This window comes from Triticum aestivum, chromosome 2A (assembly GCF_018294505.1).
Source record: "Triticum aestivum cultivar Chinese Spring chromosome 2A, IWGSC CS RefSeq v2.1, whole genome shotgun sequence".
Lineage (NCBI taxonomy): Eukaryota > Viridiplantae > Streptophyta > Magnoliopsida > Poales > Poaceae > Triticum > Triticum aestivum.
Genome location: NC_057797.1, coordinates 690244439 through 690265239, shown reverse-complemented (window position 1 = coordinate 690265239; position 20801 = coordinate 690244439). Strand labels below are relative to the sequence as shown.

At 48.6% G+C, this 20801-nt stretch overlaps 3 protein-coding genes across 4 annotated transcripts; 1 reads left to right on the top strand and 2 right to left on the bottom strand.

Moving 5' to 3' along the window:
• The first annotated feature begins 2343 nt into the window (after positions 1–2343).
• LOC123190267 (xyloglucan endotransglucosylase/hydrolase protein 24) lies at positions 2344–4097 on the top strand. Of its 2 annotated transcripts, XM_044602882.1 has the most exons (4): positions 2344–2541; positions 2652–3044; positions 3158–3357; positions 3459–4097. In XM_044602882.1, the coding sequence occupies exons 2-4, from the start codon at positions 2754–2756 to the stop codon at positions 3856–3858; spliced, it is 891 nt and encodes a 296-aa protein (XP_044458817.1). In that variant the 5' UTR covers positions 2344–2541; positions 2652–2753; the 3' UTR covers positions 3859–4097. The 2 variants fall into 2 exon arrangements, with proteins under 2 accessions (XP_044458817.1, XP_044458816.1); XM_044602881.1 differs by having other exon boundaries at positions 2488–3044.
• A 35-nt stretch (positions 4098–4132) lies between these two features.
• Positions 4133–6764, bottom strand: LOC123190265 (putative xyloglucan endotransglucosylase/hydrolase protein 13). The gene is made up of 3 exons (XM_044602880.1): positions 6396–6764; positions 6007–6215; positions 4133–4825 (listed from the first exon to the last, which is right to left on the bottom strand). Exons 1-3 carry the CDS (start codon positions 6702–6704, stop codon positions 4405–4407), a joined length of 939 nt encoding a protein of 312 aa, XP_044458815.1. The 5' UTR covers positions 6705–6764; the 3' UTR covers positions 4133–4404.
• Positions 6765–8828: 2064 nt separating this feature from the next.
• LOC123191857 (uncharacterized) lies at positions 8829–13974 on the bottom strand. Its single transcript, XM_044604430.1, has 3 exons — positions 13769–13974; positions 9800–10229; positions 8829–9347 (listed from the first exon to the last, which is right to left on the bottom strand). Exons 1-3 carry the CDS (start codon positions 13972–13974, stop codon positions 9237–9239), a joined length of 747 nt encoding a protein of 248 aa, XP_044460365.1. The 3' UTR covers positions 8829–9236.
• Positions 13975–20801: the final 6827 nt, after the last annotated feature.

The following is a 20801-nucleotide window of genomic DNA, read 5'->3' as shown; positions in this document are numbered from 1 at the left end:
ATATTTGTCTCGTGAGAAGTATATTGGGAAGGTATTTCAAAGGTTCAGAATGGATAGTGTTAAAGTTGTGAGTTGCCACTAGTAGCCCATTTAAAGTTGAGCACCAAGTAGCGTCTACCACCGATGAGAAGAAAAAGGAAATGCATAATGTTCCTTATGCTTGACATTGCTCATGCAGTTGGCATATGCTATGGTGTGCACAAGGCTTGACATTGCTCATGCAGTTAGTAATGTGAGCATATTTATGTCTAATCTGGGAAGACCTCATTGAGAAGCTGTGAAGTGAATTTTGAAATGTCTCCGGGGCAGCACTAATATGAAGCTTTGCTTTGGTGGTGATGAGCCCAAGTTGACTGCCTTTTCAGATTCTAACATGGCGGGAGATGTTTGACAGAAGGAAGTCTACTTCAGGTTACTTGGTTACCTATGTAGGGGGGGCGGTGTCATGGCAAATAAGGTTGCAAAAGTGTGTGGCATTGAATACAATTGAAGCTGAATTTATTATAGTAACATAGACGAGCAAAGAGCTGTTGTGGCTTAAACGGTTAGCTTCTGAGCTTGGATTTAAGCAAGACAAGTATGTGTTGTTTTGTGGCAACCAAAGTGGCATCCACTTGAGTAAGAATGCAAGTTCTCGTTTCAAGTCTAAGCATATCGAAGTCCATAATCATTGGATTCAAGATGTGATATATTTCAGGCAAATGCAGAGTGAGAAAGTTCACACCGATGATAATGGGGTTGATATGTTGACCAAGGGGGTGACAAGGAAGAAGCTCGAATTATGTCGTCGGCTCGATGGCATGGCTGCCGAAAGACAATGAGACCCTCCATGATGTTGGGACGAGAGTTTTTTTAGCTAAGTCCCTCCGCATGAAGGTGTGTTTGTAGCCCAACATCAGCCCACATAAGTCCAACATATATGAGCCATTGATCTTTATTGAATCCAACAACTATGAGTGCTTCCTAGTGAAAGGAGCAAGAAGGAGAAAACCTAGCCACTCCACCCCTGTTGGTGGTGGCTGCCATTATGAGAATGATAGAGCACACAACAAGAACACAACGTGTGTGTGAGAGAAAGAAGTGGAGGTTCTATCCAGATCTGTTGCACCTGACTAGACATTGTTCAAGCTGGTTATTCGAGGCTGGAACTTGCTTAGATTGGCCCTGAACCTGGTTAGCTCATTCCTTTTGAGTACTTCGATCTGGTTAGCTGGTTTGAGGATTGGGTCAGTGGAGCATCAGATTTGAGAGTGATTTTGCTAGCTCGAACTGCTGCTGTTTTAGGACATATTAGTTTTGGGAGACGAACAAATTGGGTAGGCAAACAGTGTTCAACTGAGATGAATATTGAGGGGGTGGAAGTTTCTAACTACTGCCAAATGTTGTGTTGTTTGGTTCAGTGGTTTGAGAGTAGTTTGTAAAATACTGAAAGGACGGAAGTTGTGTAAAGTCTGTTTTGCAGAAATCTTGTCTCTTGTAGTTGTTATTGCTATTGCTAGTTGGCAACATGAAGAGTGTGTCGTAAATCTCTCTAGAGGTTTTTAGAGAAGACTTTGTACTCACAATTCCCATAGCGAAGTTATGTGGACCGGTCGGTCATCCACAACTATTTTTACTTTTCAAGTTGAGAAGGTTTATCCACATCAAATCCTTTATCATATGTGCATATTGTTTATGTTATTCCACCGCTTGTTGATTGATGTTGTCCTCAGAGCTCACAGCAAGTGGAGGGGTTGTTTAGTGTGCGTATTTGCTAAAGTTGTGCATAGCATCTTTGCTGTCCCCGACACTAACTTCACCAGTACACTAGTGCTTCTCACTAAGCCTAGTGTCCTTACTAAACTCCGGTCTGATCTCCGTTCATTTAGAAGCAAGTTTCTACCGCCTCAAAGCGCGTTTCTGCAAGTCGTAATGCGTGTTCCCCGATGCGAGTAACGCCCAATTGAAACTAACCTGGCGTCGGTCGCGTGCGGTGGGCATTGCTTGAACATCTTGGCAAGCCAGCCGTCCAAATCTGTCTCTCGCCGCGAGCTCTCCATACACCAGTAAAAGTCAAAACAGTTCCAGATCGACCGTATCCCGCTCACGGCTTAGCATGTACTCCCTCTATTCTAAAATAGATGAATCGACTTTATACTAACTTTAGTATAAAAATAGTATAAAGTTGGGTCATCTATTTTAAAACCGAGGGAGTAGAGTTATGCCAACACCAAACTATGAGCACTCCACTTAATTCGTTTGACAAATAGCGAATCTGAGTCGACGTGTGGTGTGAGGATAGGTCAGCGTGCCTCTGATAAGATAGCAGTTTACTGAGATCTAGCCAGCCCAGCAAACCTACGGCTCCCATGCGTTGATGCTCAGCTCTCCGTGTAGCAAAGAGACCTCTCGTCTCGTGCATTGCATGTGCACGGCGTCTGCCGGAAGGGACGGCCAGTGCTCCCAAAACGCTTATATACGAGCACCTAGTCGCTTAGCAACCTAGCAAGCTTGTCGTCCCAAACCAGCAGCAGGTTCTCCCTCCCTTCGGCCTTGGGCAAGGTTGGCATTCGATTCCACACTTGCCTTGGCGCCCCCTCCAGCAAATTCGTTCCTCCATCTCTCGCCCATTTCCTCACCAGCTTCGTCTCCACTCTCCAATATATATACAGGAACCGCTGACCTCTCTCTCGGCGTTGGAAGCAGCAAGACAGAGGCTGGCTAGCTAGTGTCCCGGCACTGCACACAGCAGCAGCAGGGCTAGCTAGTTAGCCATGGCTTCGCCATTGCATTGTAGGCCAAAGCTGCGGCTCCTGTGCGTGGCCCTGGCCTTCGTCCTGGCCGTGGACGTGGGCAGGGCGGACATCTACAAGGACATCCAGATCATATGGAGCGCGGACCACACCTACTACTTCATGGACGGTGACAGCGAGGCGCTGGCGCTCTCGCTGGACTTCAACCGGGGCTCCGCCTTCAAGTCCAACGACATGTACCTCTTCGCCCGCATCGACATCGACATCAAGCTCGTCGAGGGCAACTCCGCCGGCACCGTCTGCACCGTCTACGTAAGATCTCGATTCGTAATTAGTTTGCATTAGTGCACCGTACCAGTGGCTGTGTGTGCGTCGGTCGAGTTGACTTTTGACATGGGTGAATATCTCGGTGCACGTGCATACAGACCATCTCGGAGGGGCCGTGGGACATCCACGACGAGATCGACCTGGAGTTCCTGGGCAACTCCACCGGCGAGCCCTACACCCTCCACACCAACGTATTCGCCTACGGCGTCGGCGGCCGGGAGCAGCAGTTCAAGCTCTGGTTCGACCCCAGCGCCGACTACCACACCTACTCCATCGTCTGGAACCCCAAGCGCATCACGTAAATAATCTCTTTTCTTGCGTGATATGTACGTATAGCATGTGGGTCGACCGTACCGATCTTTCTGAACATACAGAGCGACGTGAACTGAATTTGTGCAGGATCGAGGTGGACGGCGTGACGATCCGGACGTTCGACAACAACGAGGACCAGGGCGTGCCGTTCCCGTCGTGGCAGCAGCAGCGGGTGTACGGGAGCCTGTGGAACGCCGACGACTGGGCGACGCAGGGCGGGCGCGTCAAGACGGACTGGTCGCTGGCGCCCTTCGTCTCCTACTACCGCAACTACAACATCACCTACTGCCGGCCGTCGCCCGGCGTGTCGTGGTGCGGCGCCGAGCCCGCCGGGTCCCCGCTCTTCAACCTCTCCCCCAAGGCGCGCGCCGACCTGCAGTGGGTGCGCTACATGGGCTACGTCCTCTACGACTACTGCACCGACAGGAGCAACCGGTACACCGACGCCACCAGGCCCAAGGAGTGCTCGCTCCCGCCCCGCCCGTGAGCAGTTTTCGTCGTCGTCGTCGTCGTCGTCGGGTTTGGCTGAGCGAGCGAGGGGGTTGAGCGACAATTCATATTGTTTGGGTTCGATATAGTATCGTACCCTGATTATTTCTGTACATCTGAAGAAACAGGTACGTGCGGCGCAGCGGGCTTGATTCTTTCATTGGGTTTCTGAACGTCCTCCCCTTTCCTCCACTTGTATCAACATTTATATGACACACAGAGCAATTTTTTTGGCCAGTTTGCTCTTCTTCCAGGCTCAAGATGTCGAGAAATGAGTTAATCTTATCTCAGCGTCTGTATATGCATGAATTACTCGGCTACAGGTTACAGCAGGGGCAGGTTTCTGCAGGAATCATCCTTACTACGATCCGCTAGAGAAACTCCTGGTTAGATCCTGTATTATATACGCTACGCCTACACGTCACATCTTGAGTGAGACGACCTAGCAGGCTACGCTAGAAGCACCAACACAAACACCGTACGTCTGTCTCGTCTAATAACACGACGACACGTGTGCGGTAGTATGGCCGACGGAACCGAACAATCAGACGGCAGAGGCGAGCTGGTCCATGTCGCACTCGGCGGGGCGGCCCAGGTTCCAGGGGTCGTCGCAGTAGTCCATCACCATGTACGTGTCGCGCGCCCACGCCACCGCGCGCTCGCCGTCGGGCCCCAGCCGCCGGGCCATCCACGACGAGGCGTCGCCCGGGCAGCAGAAGGCCGACGGCGCTCCGTCCTGATCGCCGTTGCCGGCCGCGGAGACGCAGGCGCTGGAGGCGTAGGTCCCGTAGGAGGCGACGAAGGGCGCGTGCGCCCAGTCGATCTTGACCCGGCCGCCGCGGGTGGCCCAGGTGTCGCCGTCCCAGATGGTGGCGTGCACCTTCATCGCCTGCCTGCTCAGGTACGGCACGCCGTTCGCGTCGTGGTTCCGGAACACGCGCACCGGCACGCCGTCCACAGAGAAGCTGGAAAACAGAGCATCGACGGAAACAAATTGTCAGACAGATGCAGGAGATCCGATGCATTAATTCGGTCAGTGCAGTGATGAGAAGATGCCTGGATGCATGGATGGGCCAACTGGCCTTGGGTGCTATTGAATTTGCCGAGATTTTGATTCAGATGCCGGGTAAAAAATTTCTGTTTTGGCAGAATCTAGCATTTGACTCCGCGTACCAGTACGATTATCGCATCATTAGCTGGTTTGTTTAGGGGCTAAGTTGACGTGCATGTTACCTGCGCAGGCACCTCATGTGCCTCCTCACGTTTTCCTCGATCGCTTCTTCGTTTGAAAGAGCAGCTGGCTGGGACAGGTGGTGCTCTCGTGCTTCCAAATATGCCGACGCGGCTAAATTAAGCCCTCTTTCCGAGAGGGTTTAGAATGATATCGTCTCACAGATGGCCGGAGTATCAAGTTGCTGTTCAAGTCTTTTCTACCTTCCTCGGCTCCAAACCGACAGTGAAAGGTTCCTATAAAATGGTTGTTTAATTTGGACGAATTTTTTGAGTCTTACGTGCTCTAGCTCTCCTACCTTCTGACCGAAACGAAACATACTAGTCGCCTTCCATTTTTGCATACTTTTATTTGAGACAAATCATCGCTTTATCTTTTTCGAGAGGACAGAGGAGGAGGCTCGTTGTTTCAGAAAAATGAATTTGAGAGGGCAGAGGAGGAGGTTCGCAAAGAAAAGAAAAAAGGAAAGACCGTGTAATTTTTTTGAGATATATTTTTCCTTTTTTTCTTTTTGAGAAGAAGAGATATTTTTTTCTGAGAACGGGAAAAAATATCTTGTGAGTAAACGGGCCTAGGACAAACCAGGGAGGAAGGCCCAAAAACTTGGTGCGCGCAAGCCCATACGTATATGATATTTCGGGCCGGCAAGTTCAGCTAAACGGTCATATTTTCATGCGTGAACACGCGTTGAAAGAGTCGTCTCCAGGCACAAACATTTGTCCTCTCGCGTTTGGTCTTCATGTACTTATCGTCGGGCTCACGCCTGCTTAATTTTCAGCTACTAGCTAGCTTGGCTGAGACAACACAACGTTAGAAACATCACATATTTGCAAGATTCGAATGATATATTTAAATATGCAAGAAATGAATGAATGATTAGATGCGTGCATGGGGGACACGTCGATGAGCACGTACATGATGTTCAGAGGGTTCCAGAGGATGGTGTAGTTGTGGAAGTCCTCTGTCGGGTCGAACCACAGGTAGGACCGCTGCTCCCTGCCCCCGACCCCCTGGGCGAACACGTTGGTCTGCATCAGGTACGGCTCCCCGCTGACGTTGCCCAGGAACTCGAAGTCGATCTCGTCGTGCCCGTCCCCCGCCGCCGTCGGGTCCTTGGATGTCAGCTGCATCATCAACATCATCGTGCATGCACAGTCAAAACACAGGCCCAATATACGCCCGTACGTGTACGTACATCAAATTGGAAGGAAAGTATGTTGGTGCATGCATTCAACGCATGATCGGACGATATCTGGGAGAGAAGTCGCATGAAAAGTATTGGTGGTTAGGCGAGACGGGCTTACGTAGAAGGTGGTGACCGTGCCGGCCGAGTCGCCCGGCACGAGCTTCATCTCCATGGTGAACTCGCCGAAGAGGAAGGCGTCCCGGGACTGGAACCCGGCGCCGGAGACGTTGTTGAGGGTGAGCGTCACCAGCCGCCCGCCGTCGACGATCTCGACCCGCCGGTCGGGGTCTGGGTCCGTGCCCCACTTCACCACGAAGTTGTCGTAGAAGTCACCAGCGCTCGCGCCCGCGCCGACCGGACACGCCGCTAAACAGCAGGCGACGACGATTGCCGCCGCGGCCATTGCAACAAGCAGAGGACTCGACATGTTTTCTATACGCGTTCGAGTGCTTTGGCTATGTATGTTGGCACGAGATGGATGGAACTGTGCGAGCATTGTGCCCGCTTTATAGTGTTCAGGCCGTCGAGTTGGGTACGCCACCCACGCATGTCGACTGACGAGTCACGCATGGTAACGTAACATACGTGCACAAGTCTGGTTGGGTTGGCGCAACTGGCCGGCTCGAGCTCGACCTCGTCAAGCCCCGTGGAGTTCTTTTTTCCATTCGAGCCAATTAAGTCGTTACGTGGCCGTCTATAGAACTTACGTGCATGCGATGTAATCATTGTACTATTATTAGGTTAACTGGCGGATGCTTAATTACATGGGTCGCTGTTAAACCACACATGTAAGGATAGGGCAGGAGGACTTTGAGAAGTTTCCGACATCACGCCTAATGGCTAGCTACCTAAGCTGTGCTTTTTAATTCTTGCAGAAGTTAGAATGTAATCTTTTACTCCATCAGTTCGCAAGTAAATATATGAGTCAATTCTGGAACATAGACAGAGTCTTGAACGCCTGATTATTATCTTTGGGCGAGTATTGGACGTCTAACTTTGACAGTATCTCCCTACCAAAATATAAGACGTTTTTGCAGTTCAATAAAAACTTTTTATATTTTGGTACGGAGGTAGTACTTTGTAGTGGTTTATAATATGTTGGCGCCAAACTGTAATATGATCATGAAAACTGTTTCTTGACATATGTGATGAAACGTACTAATTTTACTAAAAACACATTAGCTAATGCGTTTATATTTACCGTGCAAATTAGAGATGTGTGGATGCACATATTCTAGAGAAAATCTTCAATTATTGGCCACATATATGATTTTCGACGAGGTTCTCCAAACCAACGACTGCTTTTCACCTCTGCGACTTGCTTTGATCTAGTTAGATCTTGCAATTGTACTTTTGTGGAGCTCTATGTGACTGACACATCAACTCCACTCGTCTACCACGTCACAAAAACGTAATAACTCGGAAAAGGGGGTGTAAGAATAAAGAGGCACATATGCCAAATGTGGAGTACGTCGCAATCCAGATGGGGCTACTACTTGTCATGGTTCACACGGAAGTATGCTCACGGCCGGTCACCCGCCGACCGGCCGGATTCTTCCTTCCTGCAGGTTGTCAAGTTGAATTCTAAAACCGGCTAGTCGGCCGTGACCTTACTAAACTCTTGCCCTGCTTCGAAATTTTTCCCTACGTGGCTGTACTAGCATGACATGGTGAGCACATATTAGTGTTCTTATTACTTACGTGCGCTCGATCTCACATCCACGTATATATATGTGGGGTTTTTGATATAGGCTGAAACCACGCCATCTTTGGTACTCCCTCCGTTCACTTTTATAAGACCTTAAAACATTTCAGACAATGTACAAAACAGCCTATTTTGTGTTGTCTGAAACGACTTACAAAAATGAACGGAGGGAGTAGCATCCTGCAACGGTGGATCCAAGTGTGTTGTTAAAAGTTCATCAAGAATTGGAATGTTATGGCAAACACTGAAAGGAATATCCCAATGAGCGGCTGAGCGTGCGTGGTCTCATGGCACATATTGCATGATATGGTAGACTCTCGTGCTATGGTGACTCCCTATAAATTAAACAAGAGGAGTATGTATAATTCATACTTCCTCCGTTCCAAAATAGATGACCCAAATTTGTATTAACTTTATATTAAAATTATTATAAAGTTGAGTCATCTATTTTGAAACGGAAGGAGTAGATGCTAATAACAACTAGAATAAATTGTTGCTGAGACCACAAAAGTAATAACATGTTGGAGTGTAAGAGTGAAGCACACCATATGAGTTTTATTTTAGTAATAGTAAGATTTAAAAAAAGGCTTGTGTGCTATATCTTCCCAATCTTCTTCAAACCATTATTATTATTATTTTATATAGTACTTGAGTAGGTTCTTTCCATGTTGATTGAGGGGTGATTATAACTTTATAAGGATCCACATTCACGAGAAAAACCACTGCATCAGCGAAAATCAGCATTAAAACAATATGAGGGCAAAAGTTATTATGTCATGTTCTGTAGTTGGACGGTGCAAATTTCGGCGATTTTGAAGAATCCGGTGGCAAATCAACATTAGGCGGTTTGAAAATCAGAACTTCGTCCATACTCCGACCGACAACTTCATGCATAACATTAGGATACCGATAACTGCCACACGTGTGGACTGAGATCCGGTGCCTCGCCTCTGTCAAGGCACCACGCGCCTTGAGGCCTGGAATCCAACGTCCAATGTGCATCCAACGGCTATCCAGAGTCAACGCAGAAACTACCAGGCCTCCACTCGTCCCCGTCCTCGAGTCCTCACGCGCGAGGCAACACGGGAAAGAAAAACCGCCACTGGCTCGCGGGCGGGAACTCCTCTGCCGCCGTCGCCGCCGTGGGGAAGGGAGCTCCAACGACGGTGGCATGCCGCTCTGCCCCCACTCCTCCCCGCCCCGCTCCGGCAAACAGACCATGAACGCGGCCGTTGAAGGTCTCCAATCGGGCGGCTACCTCCGCCCGTTCCAGCGGCTGTCGACGACGGACCCCCTCCAATCGACGTCTCCCTCCGATGGTCCGCCCTGACCATGAGACAGACGCAAGGCAAGAGCAGCATACATCTGCACACAAACAAAAAATTTCAGTTAGCCATACACAGATACGAAATTCAGTTAACTGAAGACAAAAGCAAATATACTTAACCAGACAGCAAACCAACATCAGAAAAGTATTCAATACAAAGACTTCAGTACATAATTCTTCATGACTACAGTATTTCTCCCATTGCACAATTCTTGCAAATGCACACCACTCACAATTGCATAGCACAATAATCAAATTGCGTAACACATCATCTCAATCAGCACAAGAATTCTGTCAAATAAGGCAGGAAACACATCGATCAATTCACATATGAATTCATGAGAATCGAGACAATATTGATCCAACACAATTTTTCAGTATTAACAAGCTGCCATCACACTGGAAATTCGTGTTCAAAGTATTAACAAGCTGCCATCTAGCACGATTTTCATATACAGATTAACAGAGACAGTACTGAACAGAGAACTACCTGTTGCCTGTTGGAGTCTGAACTGAAGTTGGCGTTCAGTTTTCTGCTGCACGGGCAGGCGCCGTGGCCGACGAGCGTTGGAGGGTGCGGAGCGAGCCGCTGGATGCGGGCGGAGGGAGCAGCCAGAGATGGGTGAAGCGAGCCGCCGGATGAGGGCGGAGGGAGCAGACAGAGGTGGCCGGTCGCGACGGACAGCTGCCAGCACAGCGGGACGAGGAAGAGTCGTAGGGGAGCGAGGGCGCCGTCAGAGACGAGCGGAGGCCGTTTATCCGGTGGCCGCCGCGGGAGCTCCCATGCCTCCCTCCCCACAGCGGCGACGGCGCAGAGCGAGTTCCCGCCCGCGAAGCTTTCTTGCCGCGGTTTATTTTGCCTCGCGCGTGAGGAATCGAGGACGGGGACGAGTGGAGGCCTGGTAGTTTCCGCGTTGACTCTGGATAGCCGTTGGATGCACATTGGACGTCAGATTCCAAGCCTCAAGGCGCGTGGTGCCTTGACAGAGGCGAGGCACTGGATCTCAGTCCCACACGTGTGGCATATACGACATGCGCACACATACCGTGTGTGGTGTGAGCAGGAGGCAGTCCACACGGGCTGTGTGTGGGCGAATATTAGAATTGCCCACATGTGTGGGCGCGGCTACTTCGTGCCACACGCCCAACAAGTACTACTCATCTCCACCCCGTGCGTGTGGCACGAAGCAAAAATGCCCACACGTCATGACGCAGCTACGTTAGGTACCCTGCGGGATGACGATTTAGTTGCCATCCTGGTTGGCAGATGTAATTATCCGGGATGGCAAGTGTAGTTGTAAAAGCATGGCAACTCTATCTGTTTTGGTTAACTATAATTGACATGTCTAATTTATGGTAGTTGCCACGTGTAATCAAATCGTAGTTGCCGTGTGTGATTAACTACTTGCCACATATGGTCAAAATAGTAGTTGCCATGTGTGTTTACCTAGTTGCCACGTGTGGTCCAACCATAATTGACATGTATTGTTAATCACAGTTGTCATGTGTGTTTATCTGGTTGCCACGTACGGGCAACTGCAGTTGCAGTGTAGCAAAGAATCACAGTTGCCATGTGTGTGTACCGAGTTGCCACGTTCGCGTAACTGCAGTTGCCATGTGGCAAAGAATCACAGTTGCCATGTGTGTGTACCGAGTTGCCACGTTCGCGTAACTACAGTTGCCATCCACAAGGTAGTAGTGTCGTGTGGGCGAAAAGCAGTTCGCCCACACGCGCATAACCTAGTTGGTGGCTATGTGGGCGAAAAGCAGTTCGCCCACACAATGTAGCTGGCAAACAACGTGGTGCGGGCGCGTGGGCAAACTCTCCAACACTCACACACCAGTCCCGTCCTACGTGGCACACCAAATCCACCTTTTCGTGTCAAGAATCATGCAAAAGACAGTGAACGACGATCCAGGCGTGTGGGCGAGTTGGGTAACGCCCACACGTGTGGGCGTTAGTGTTTTGGTAACATTAACATCAATGGAGTAACCGGCCGACTGGAACTGTACTGGATACGTCAGGTACGCCGCGTGCATGTCGATCCTATTGATATTATTTTGACACGTCTTTTAAATAATATCTGGGCCGTCCCGTTCTCACTTTTCAGGTCGATCTATTATAAGTGGGCGTACGTTGCAATCGTAATGGGACTACTGCTTTTGCTTGGCGTGATTCACTCGGAAGTATATGTTCATGGTCACCGGATTCTTCCTCCCGGATGTCAAGTTGAGTTCTCAGACCGGCGGCCGGTTGGCTGCCAGCCAGACTGCCAGAGGCTCCTGGCCTGCTTCGATAGTTGCCTGCCATGTACGTGGCTGTACAGGGACGGCGAGGACATCCACGGACATGCATGTCCTGGTAATGCTGAAGCAACGGCTTTGGAGGCTGGCCAGGACTAAAATCCCACATAAACTTGATAGGGAATGCAATCAAATTGGGAGGAATGGGAGCCTAACTGACAGATCAATTCACTCCTCTAGCCGTGGTCAAACCTACTAGTTAGGTATGGAAGTTGGAACACACAGAAATGAACACTCTTCACCTTCTTCTGTTTTAACTCGTAAGTTTATTCCACAAGAGCCTATGGATATTGTGTACAACGCTCACTGTTAACTAACTACCTCTTCTTAAATTTAAATTTCTGAGAGAGTTATCTGCACGCCGCTCTCAAGAGTCTAATCCTTCTACACCACCGGTAGAAGACTCATTCCTTGCATGTCACTGCGTGAGGTGCCTTTCTGAATACTCAATGGAGAAACTGCATCAAGCAGACTTCATATGTTCCTTCTGTATATACTCAATAGAATCCCAGTGTCCCACTAACAAAATATTAATGGACTTAATCAACCAAATAGAGGGTAGCAATTAAGACTTTTACTTGTGTTCTAGAGAGAACTGATGCGTATGGAAGCGCAACATGTCGACTGAAACCACTGGTCCTGGTGCAACTGCTGTCGACTTCTCTGCAGTTCCTTAATTCATACTCCAGTTACGTACGTACGTGGCTATCTGTAGCCCCTTGTGTTACTTGTCCACGTTCAGTGTCGGATTGGCTGACAGATTTGTATTGCCCACGCCGGACGTTGCTGTTAAATCTTACACACGTAAGGATAAGTGTCAGGGGAAGTTTCTGAGACCCTGCATCCATGGCCGGCTGATGCAGCTATAGATAACCAGCCGTGTTTTTTTTTTGAGGGTAAGATAACCAGCCGTGTTGTAATACTTAGCCGGTACGTAATAGATTTGCGCTGGATTGCGCGCGTCGTGCACGTCGCGTGCGTGTCCATCTTATCTCCGTGTCTTGGTCTTGGCAGGTCCCGCTTAGTCACTCTCAGGTCCATGTCTGCTAATTGGACGCACGTGACTGTCGCGGTCAGAAGTTCCAGTTATGAGCCATACCAGAGTACGTAATTTCCTTGGAGTCTAACATGGAAGTATGTATATATCATCAGGTATGCATATGCTAGCTCCTGGTTAGTCGTGTTTGCTAACAGAGGCCTCTGACATGTTTTCTATACGTTCCAGTGTTTGGCCTTGTATGTTGGCATGAGTTGAAACTGTACGGGCAATTGTGCCTGCTTTATACTAGTGTTCAGGCCTGCTTTATACTCCTTCCGTACCAATTGAACCGTAGAAACGTCTAAAATTTTGGTACAGAGATAATACTGGTGTTGGCCCGTGCATGTCGACTGACGAACGCATGGTATAGCATACGTGCACAGCTCTGGTTGGCTTGGCGCATAACAACGCGCAACTGGCCGGCTCGAGCTCGATCTCGTCAAGCCCCGTGTTCCTTTTCCTTTTCAGCCCATTTAGTCGCTAAGTGGCCATCCATAGAACTTAGGGTATCGTCAACCGCAACCCGTAAAAAATCTCTCACATCTGTCCGCGGACTGAGGAGATCAATTCGTGGACGTGGATGCTGGAGATCGACATCGAACCGTAGCCGTATACATTTTCACAACAACTCGAACCAACCAGACGAAATTCGTTCAAACAAGTTCGGAATTCATATAAACAAGACCGGATTTCATATAAACATACCGGATTTTATATAAATATAACGGATTTCATTACAAATACATCAATGCGGCCCTAGGTGGGCTCTGGAGTATAATTAATACCTAATATAAATAATCGCTGGCGTCCAGTCCCCGTCTCCGGCCATCAGCCCTGAGAACTGAAGCTTCACCATCTCCAGTTCCACCTCGGTGCTCTCCAGCTCTTCCTCCTTGACCACCGCCTTCGGAGCCCCGGGAACTGAAACTGTTCGCCTCGACGTCACCGCCAAGCGACTAATCGGTCGAAGATGCTCAGCCCACCAAGCTTACCGTCGACGGGAGGGAAGGAGCGGTGGCCTTCCTAGAACCCGAGCGCCGGCGACCTACCGTACACTACTCTTCCTCGTGTCCGGCGGCGCCCGCAGACCTGCCATCTTCTTCATCATCCTGTCACCGGGGCGCAGCCTCGACGATGTCCTCCTCCTCGGTGTCGCCGAACAACGCCTCACCAGCGTCGTCGTCGCGCTCGTTGTTGTTGGCCGCCACCTCCGCCACCCGCTGCCGGTACCGCCAGCGGGCGAGGTGGATCTCGCGGGTGAAGCGGTAGGACTCGAGCAGCGCCTCCTGCTTCGCCAAGTTCGCATCCAGCGCAACCGCCATGCTGGCGGCGACCTGCTCCTCCTCTTGCAGATGCTCCTGGAGGAGGTTGTGGGTTGTAGTTGGCGTTGGCCTGCGCCTCCCGGAACTGCTCCTCCCACACCATGTTCATATAATGGGCATGGGCCTCGCCGATGGTCATGGTGCAATGCATCAGCCGGGATGGAGCGGAGGAGGAGGTTGCCACGGAGGAAGAGGAGGGTGGCGCTGGCTCGTCTTCGGAGGCGTCCTCCATTTGCGCGTCGTCTGGGTGCCTGCCGGCCTACTAGTCAACAGCAGTGGCAGTCATGGCTTTCTTCTGCTTCGACGTCAGTCCATCCTAGAGTGCTTTGGCGGCGGGGGGATCCATGATGCGGAGTGGTGTGGAGAGGGATGACTATGGCTATAACCGCGACATCGGTTTATATAGCACCGGTGGGCGACAGAGGGACGGACAGGTAGCGTCGGACGAGACGCCTCGACCGCGTGCCATCAATGCGGGCGGCAGACAGACGGACGGGCGGCCGTCGTGTCGTTTGAATGCGTGGCAGTCACCTGCACGGAAAAGCGGTGTGGGTGGCGCTCTCTCAGCCGGTGCACCGCTTCAATGCCGACACCTGTGAGCGGTCGCGTCCGCTCCGGCCAGGCATGAATGCGGGTGCTGACGCTCTGGAGCGGCGCTCACCGTAAACGCGCGGGAGGGGGAGGGGGTTTTGGTGGGTCAAGGCAGTCAGAAGCGGGATTGGGATTGGTCCAGACTCCCGTAAACCTTCCCCACTTTTGTCTCCAGTTTACGGGAGAAATCGCGTCCGGACCACTCAGCGGACCGATACAGGTGGGTGTTGGATGACTCTCCGCGGTCCGGATCACGCGGTCCAAACGGTTGCGAGAGGTTTGCGGATCAATGTTGGAGATGCCCCTATCGTGCGTCTGGTTTAATCATTGTGTTAGGTTTACCAATGAAGCTTAATTAGAGCAGGGGTCGCTGTTATTCCTTGCACATGTAAGCAAGGGCCGGAGGACTTTGAGTACGTAGGCTTTACTTTTTAGTTCTGACTTTGAGATAGTATGTATTATGTCACTTTGGAGCATAAACACAGTCTTGAACGTCTAACTTTGACAGCTTGTATATTTTTTTTTTGCGAGAAACTTTTGATCTATTCATCGACTGTCAAGGTAGTACATAGAACACTAGAAGTAAAATTTACATTCAGGTCCGTAGACCACCTAGCAACAACTATAAGCACCGAAGCGAGCCGAAGCGCGCCGCCGTCATCGCCCTCCCTCGTCGGAGTTGGACAAACATTGTTGTAGTAGGCAGTTGGTAATTAAGTCGTCGTGCTAAGGCCCCGTAGGACCAGCGCACCAGAATAGCAACTGTCATCGATGAAGAGAAGTGTATGTCGGAAAGATCCAACCTGCAGACACACAGACGTAGACGAACGAAGATCGGACCCAATCGGATCCACCGAAGACAAACACCGACCGGATCCCACGAGATCCGCCGGAGACAAACTTCCACACGCCTTCGGACGATGCTTGAGACATCACCGGGACGGGGCTAGACGGGGAGGATCTTATTCCATCTTCAAGAAACCGCCAGCGTCTCGTCTTCTTGAGCATATCACAAACCCTAACAAAACACGGAAAAGAACCTAAAAATGGAGCCCTCCTGCCAGCAAAGACCGGGATCCACCGCGCCTCCAAAGACCATTGGAGACAAGGCGGACCGGCGGCGGCGCCGACGAGAGGCAGGAAAACCCTAGATGAGTTCGTAGAGAGCAGGAGCCAGGGTACCCTTCACACAATTGATTTTGTGGCTTGACAGCTTGTACTTTGTAGAATATAAATATGTTAGTGCCGAACTGTAAGATGATCATGAAAAATGTTTCGTGATATGTCATGATACTAATTTTCCTAATAGATTAGCTAGCGATTTTGTATTTAACCGTACAAATTAGAGATGTATGGATGCACATATATTCTAGAGAAAATCTTCAACTATTGGCGTATATATGATTTTCGACGAGGTTCTCCAAACCAACGAGTACTTTTCATTTCTGCGTGTTCACACAGTATCTCTCATAGTAATGCCTAGGTCTGACTTGCTTTGATCCAGTTAGATCTTGCAATTGTACTTTTGTGGAGCTCTATGTGACTGACACATCAACTCCACTCGTCTACCACATCACAAAAACGTAATAACTCGGAAAAAGGGGCACATATGCTAAATGTGGAGTACGTCGCATATCGCAATCCAGATGGGGCTACTACTTGTCATGGTTCACACGGAAGTATGCTCACGGCCGGTCACCGGCCGACCGGCCGGATTCTTCCTTCCTGCAGGTTGTCAAGTTGAATTCTAAAACCGGCCAGTCGGCCGTGACCTTAGACCTTGGAGGCTTGGAAGCTCCTCCCTGCTTCGAATAATTTCCCTACGTGGCTGTACTAGCATGGCATGCGAGCACATATTAGTTGGACGGTGACAAGAAAAACCACTGCATCAGCGAAAATCAGCGTGAAAACAATCTGAGGGCAAAAGCAGCGCCATGTTTTGTAGTTGGACGGTGCAAATTTCGGCGATTTTGAAGAATCCCGTAGTAAATCAACACTGGGCGGTTTGAAAATCAGAAATTCGACCATACTCCGACGGACAACTTCATGCATAACATCAATGGAGTAACCGACCGACTTGAACTGTATTGGACGCGTCAGTTACGCCGCGTGCATGTCGATCCTATCGATATTATTTTGACACATCTTTCAAATATCTGGGCCGTCCCGTTCTCACTTTTCAAGTCGATCTATGCTAAGTGGCGGCGTTTCTGCTCCGGTGCTCCCCCCCGGGCTAAACGCGGGGTGGGAAAACACATCGACGGCCAGGATGAACCAAAAACGGTTCATAACGAGGGGCACGATCGTCTTTGTTGCCCCCGCGTATAGCCGTCGAGGAGCCCTGGGAGGCCCGTACGGGCCCGGTTAGATCGTATGCCCGGCCGTATACGTATGCCCGTCCGTATACGGCGGCCTTTCGTGCACGCGTGAAGCCGCCCGCGCCCGCGCGCCCCCCGCAAAAAAAAAGAAAAAGAAGCCGCCCGCGCGTGGGGCAGCACGTGTCACGGGTAGTTGCCAAAACTGTCCCATCATATAAATGTGGACGGCAACCACCTCCGACCGCATCGCCCATCATTTCCCCCCGCCGCATCGTCTCCCTCTCTCCACTCTCCACTCCCCACTCCCTCTCCTCTCCAACCTCCTCGTCTCCCTCACCGCATCCTCTCCATCGCAATGGCGGACGCAGGAGGCGAGCGCCCCGATTGGGGCGCAGATCTGGTGGAGCAGGCGCGACAGATCGCTGCGGGCACCTTTGTGAGGGGGCGTGCCGGCGTCCAGCGCGGTGCTCCCTCCGCTGGAGATCTGGAGAAGGAGGGGGCGGGCCGCAGCGGCGCGGTCCAGCCAGATGCGCCCGCTTTGGCCAACTCCGGCGAGGCGCAGAAGGTGGAGGCGGGCTCTGGCGAGGCGCAAAAGGTGGGGGCGGGCTCTGGCGAGGCGCACGAGGTGGAGAAGGTGGAGAAGGTGGAGGCCGGCTCCGGCGAGGAGGAAGCGGAGCAGAAGGTATGTGCGGCTAACTTTTAGTTGGTAGTTTTTAGATTGTAGGGTTTGTGGCCAGAACTTTGGTTGGTTAGATTTGTTGGAGGTAGGGTTTTCTCTGCATTAAGGTTTTCGTGTATTTGATTCGTGCAAGAATGGTGGACCACATATGATTATTAGATTAGGTTAGAAGTAGCCAGATTGAGGGATGGGGTTTTTTCAGATGCTTATTAGATTAGTAGTGGAATTTTTGCAATTCTTTAGGTGTTTGGAGTCAAATATATACTTTTGTATTAGTTTGGGTTGGTGCCTGCTTTAGTTCTTTGGCTTGATGATTAATTAAATGGATGCTTAGTTCTAGGGATTATGGCTGTCATAGTTGCAATTCTTAGATGCTTGATTGATGCATGTTGTCATAGTTGCAGTTATTTGTTGCTTGATTGATGCCTGTCAGGCAGAGGCTATGAGATGGGTTGTGCATGGCCTTGTGTTTTTGGAAATTGTCTACGTGAGGTGATTAGATGGTGCATTAGTTTGGTTGTAAATATAGTGAAGGATGTGCTCATGTACTGGGTGTTGTCATGTTAATCAAAAAGAGCTTCTCAAGGGCTGGATTTTGTTGTGCTGGATTGGGGCTTCTGAAGGAGAGGGGAAGCATGGTCGAGGGGAAGGGGCAGTCTATACTTATTTACTTTGGGTTAGTAGAGGAATTTTGTTGTTGCTTCAGAGATGTTGACAGCATTGAACATCCTCTGCAATGCCGTTGCTTCAGAGATAAAACCATCTTGGGGTTTTTCAGATGCTTATTAGATTAGTAGTTGAAATTTTGCTTGTTAGAATTTAATTAGTATGAGGATGACTACCTTATTTAAGGGGGGATTTAAGGTCAAATAGATGTCATATGATTATTAGATCTGTAGTTCAATGCTGCTGACATTTATAATTATTTGATTTGATCTGTGGTTCAATGATACTGGATGGAAACATACTTGATTTGGAATGCATTAATTAAGATGTGCCAATGAATTGATTTAGATGATACAAGATTCATCTATAGTATAATTTGTTGTTGTTTAGGTAAGTAATGAAATTTTAGATGTTTGTTGGAGATGTATGCATTTATAGTTGAAGTTGTACCTAATTAACTACTGCATTATGTTAATATGTGTAGGAGCTTTGCTGCATTGTCCCCAAAACAGTAATTTGTGCATATTAAAATTTGTAGTTGGCTTCTGTAATTATTATATACTATATGTAAAGTGTGAAGTAAACATTCCAACGTAGGATCCTAGCAACAAAATATACTATATGTTTCCATTAAGTAGTGTGTGTGTGTGTGGGGGGGGGTAATTCCCTCAAAAGTAAAGTGTTGGGTTTATCCAGGGAATGTCAAGAATCCAGCTTGCATTTTCATTAGCATTTATGAAGGACATCATTTGTCTGTTGATTGATTGCTTAGATCCTGTATTTATAAGGAAAGCATTTGGTCACTTGCAACATACCAATGTGGTTCACATTCACAATTTTGTTTGTAATGACATTCTGTGAACTGCAATTCAATTCATTGTAAATGATGTGCTTGTTTGACAATATAGCAGGAGGAGGAGGATCTTGTGGGCAACAAGAGGAAGTGGGACAAGACTGGATTCTACCCATATGAGTCTGATGAAGATGAGCCGTACGAGGTAAGGCCAGTCATTAATTTGTGCAGTATGAATCTGGAGATGATGTGGTCGAGGGGAACTTCGAGTCCTTTGAAGAGAAGGAGGTGTTGAAGATCAGGGCCCAAGGACCTGCTAAGTACTACAACTGGAGGAACGAAAAGTACCGGTGCCCCTACTGCAGCAAGCCCAAGCCCAGGTCTGGGTTATTGGAGCATCTGATAGAACATTGCCGGGCTACATCGATCTCCAGTCATGACTACAGGATCATTGGTCAGCATAAGGCGCTCCTGAAGGTCCTGAGAAACCTTGACCTGTAGTCGTACATCATGCTGATCATCGGAAGCTGGAAGCCGTACTCATCATCAGTATATTTGATGATGTTTTACTTTTGGGAAAGCTGCATCTGGGTCTGAACTGTGAGAAAACTTGATATATTAATGTAATGTAATGTATTGTGTGGTTGAACTGGATCTGTTGTGAACTGCCTGCTACCTATTAGAATGCAATCTATATATGTGTGGCCTTATCTTTAATGGTGGTGAATGCTTCCTTCATGTTTAGTTGTTGTTTCGATGGTGCGAAAAAAACAAATGGCGCTTCAGTGTTGCTTGAGACATGCTGCAACACTTGTCTATGCTGTGGGCAAGTGCAACATGCTGTGCCCATGTGCCAATTATACCAAATATTGAATGTCGCAATGTTCCTAAATGGCTGTCATGAAATATAGTACATGGGGTTTAGTAAAGTTACTGATAATTGTTCATCCTCACACATTCCACCAACTCATAATTTGAATAAGCAAAAAGATGAAATGTTCCATCACTTGAACCCGTGTTGCAATTACAGAGCAAATATTCCATCATCAAAGTGTGAAGGAATTAAATATAAATTTAGAAGAAAAGAAAATATACATATTCAAAAAGATGTGTTTGATAAAAATACCTTTTGAATTTTTTGTATGTTATTATTTGAGGGGTCATGTAATTTTTATGTTATTTTTGGAGTGCTCAGGTAATTTTTATGTAAAGTGAAGGAAAAGGAAAAAAAATAAACAAAAGGAAAAGCATGGGCCATCCTAGCCATCTTGTAAACCTAGTTCAATAAATAAAAAATTAAAAAAAATAAGAGGGCATTAAAAAGATAAACAAATTTAAGAGGGCATTATAAATTCAAATAATTTCAAAAATATAGAAAGAATTTTTTACAATGCCCCCCTTAGGTGCAGACCGATGTTTTGACCAGTCAGTCTAGAGGGCATTATGAATTAATAAAAAATTCAAAAAAATATAAAACCTTTGGACCCACCTTTGTTTGTGCAATAGATCATGTGTGCCAAAGTTGAGGTCATTTGGAGGTGGTCGAAAAAATGACCGCATTCCGGAGGGGCCATTTGGTCTAACTTAAGCCAGTTTTTGAAAACATGTGATTTTTCCCACCACCTCCAAATCACACAAACTTTCTTGAACATGGTAACCCACATGTGACAATCATGGCTATGAAATAAAATTTGGAAAACGAACTATTTACAATGCCCCCCTGAGGTATAGACCGAAGTTCTGACCGGTCAGTCTAGAGGGCATTATAAATTAATAAAAA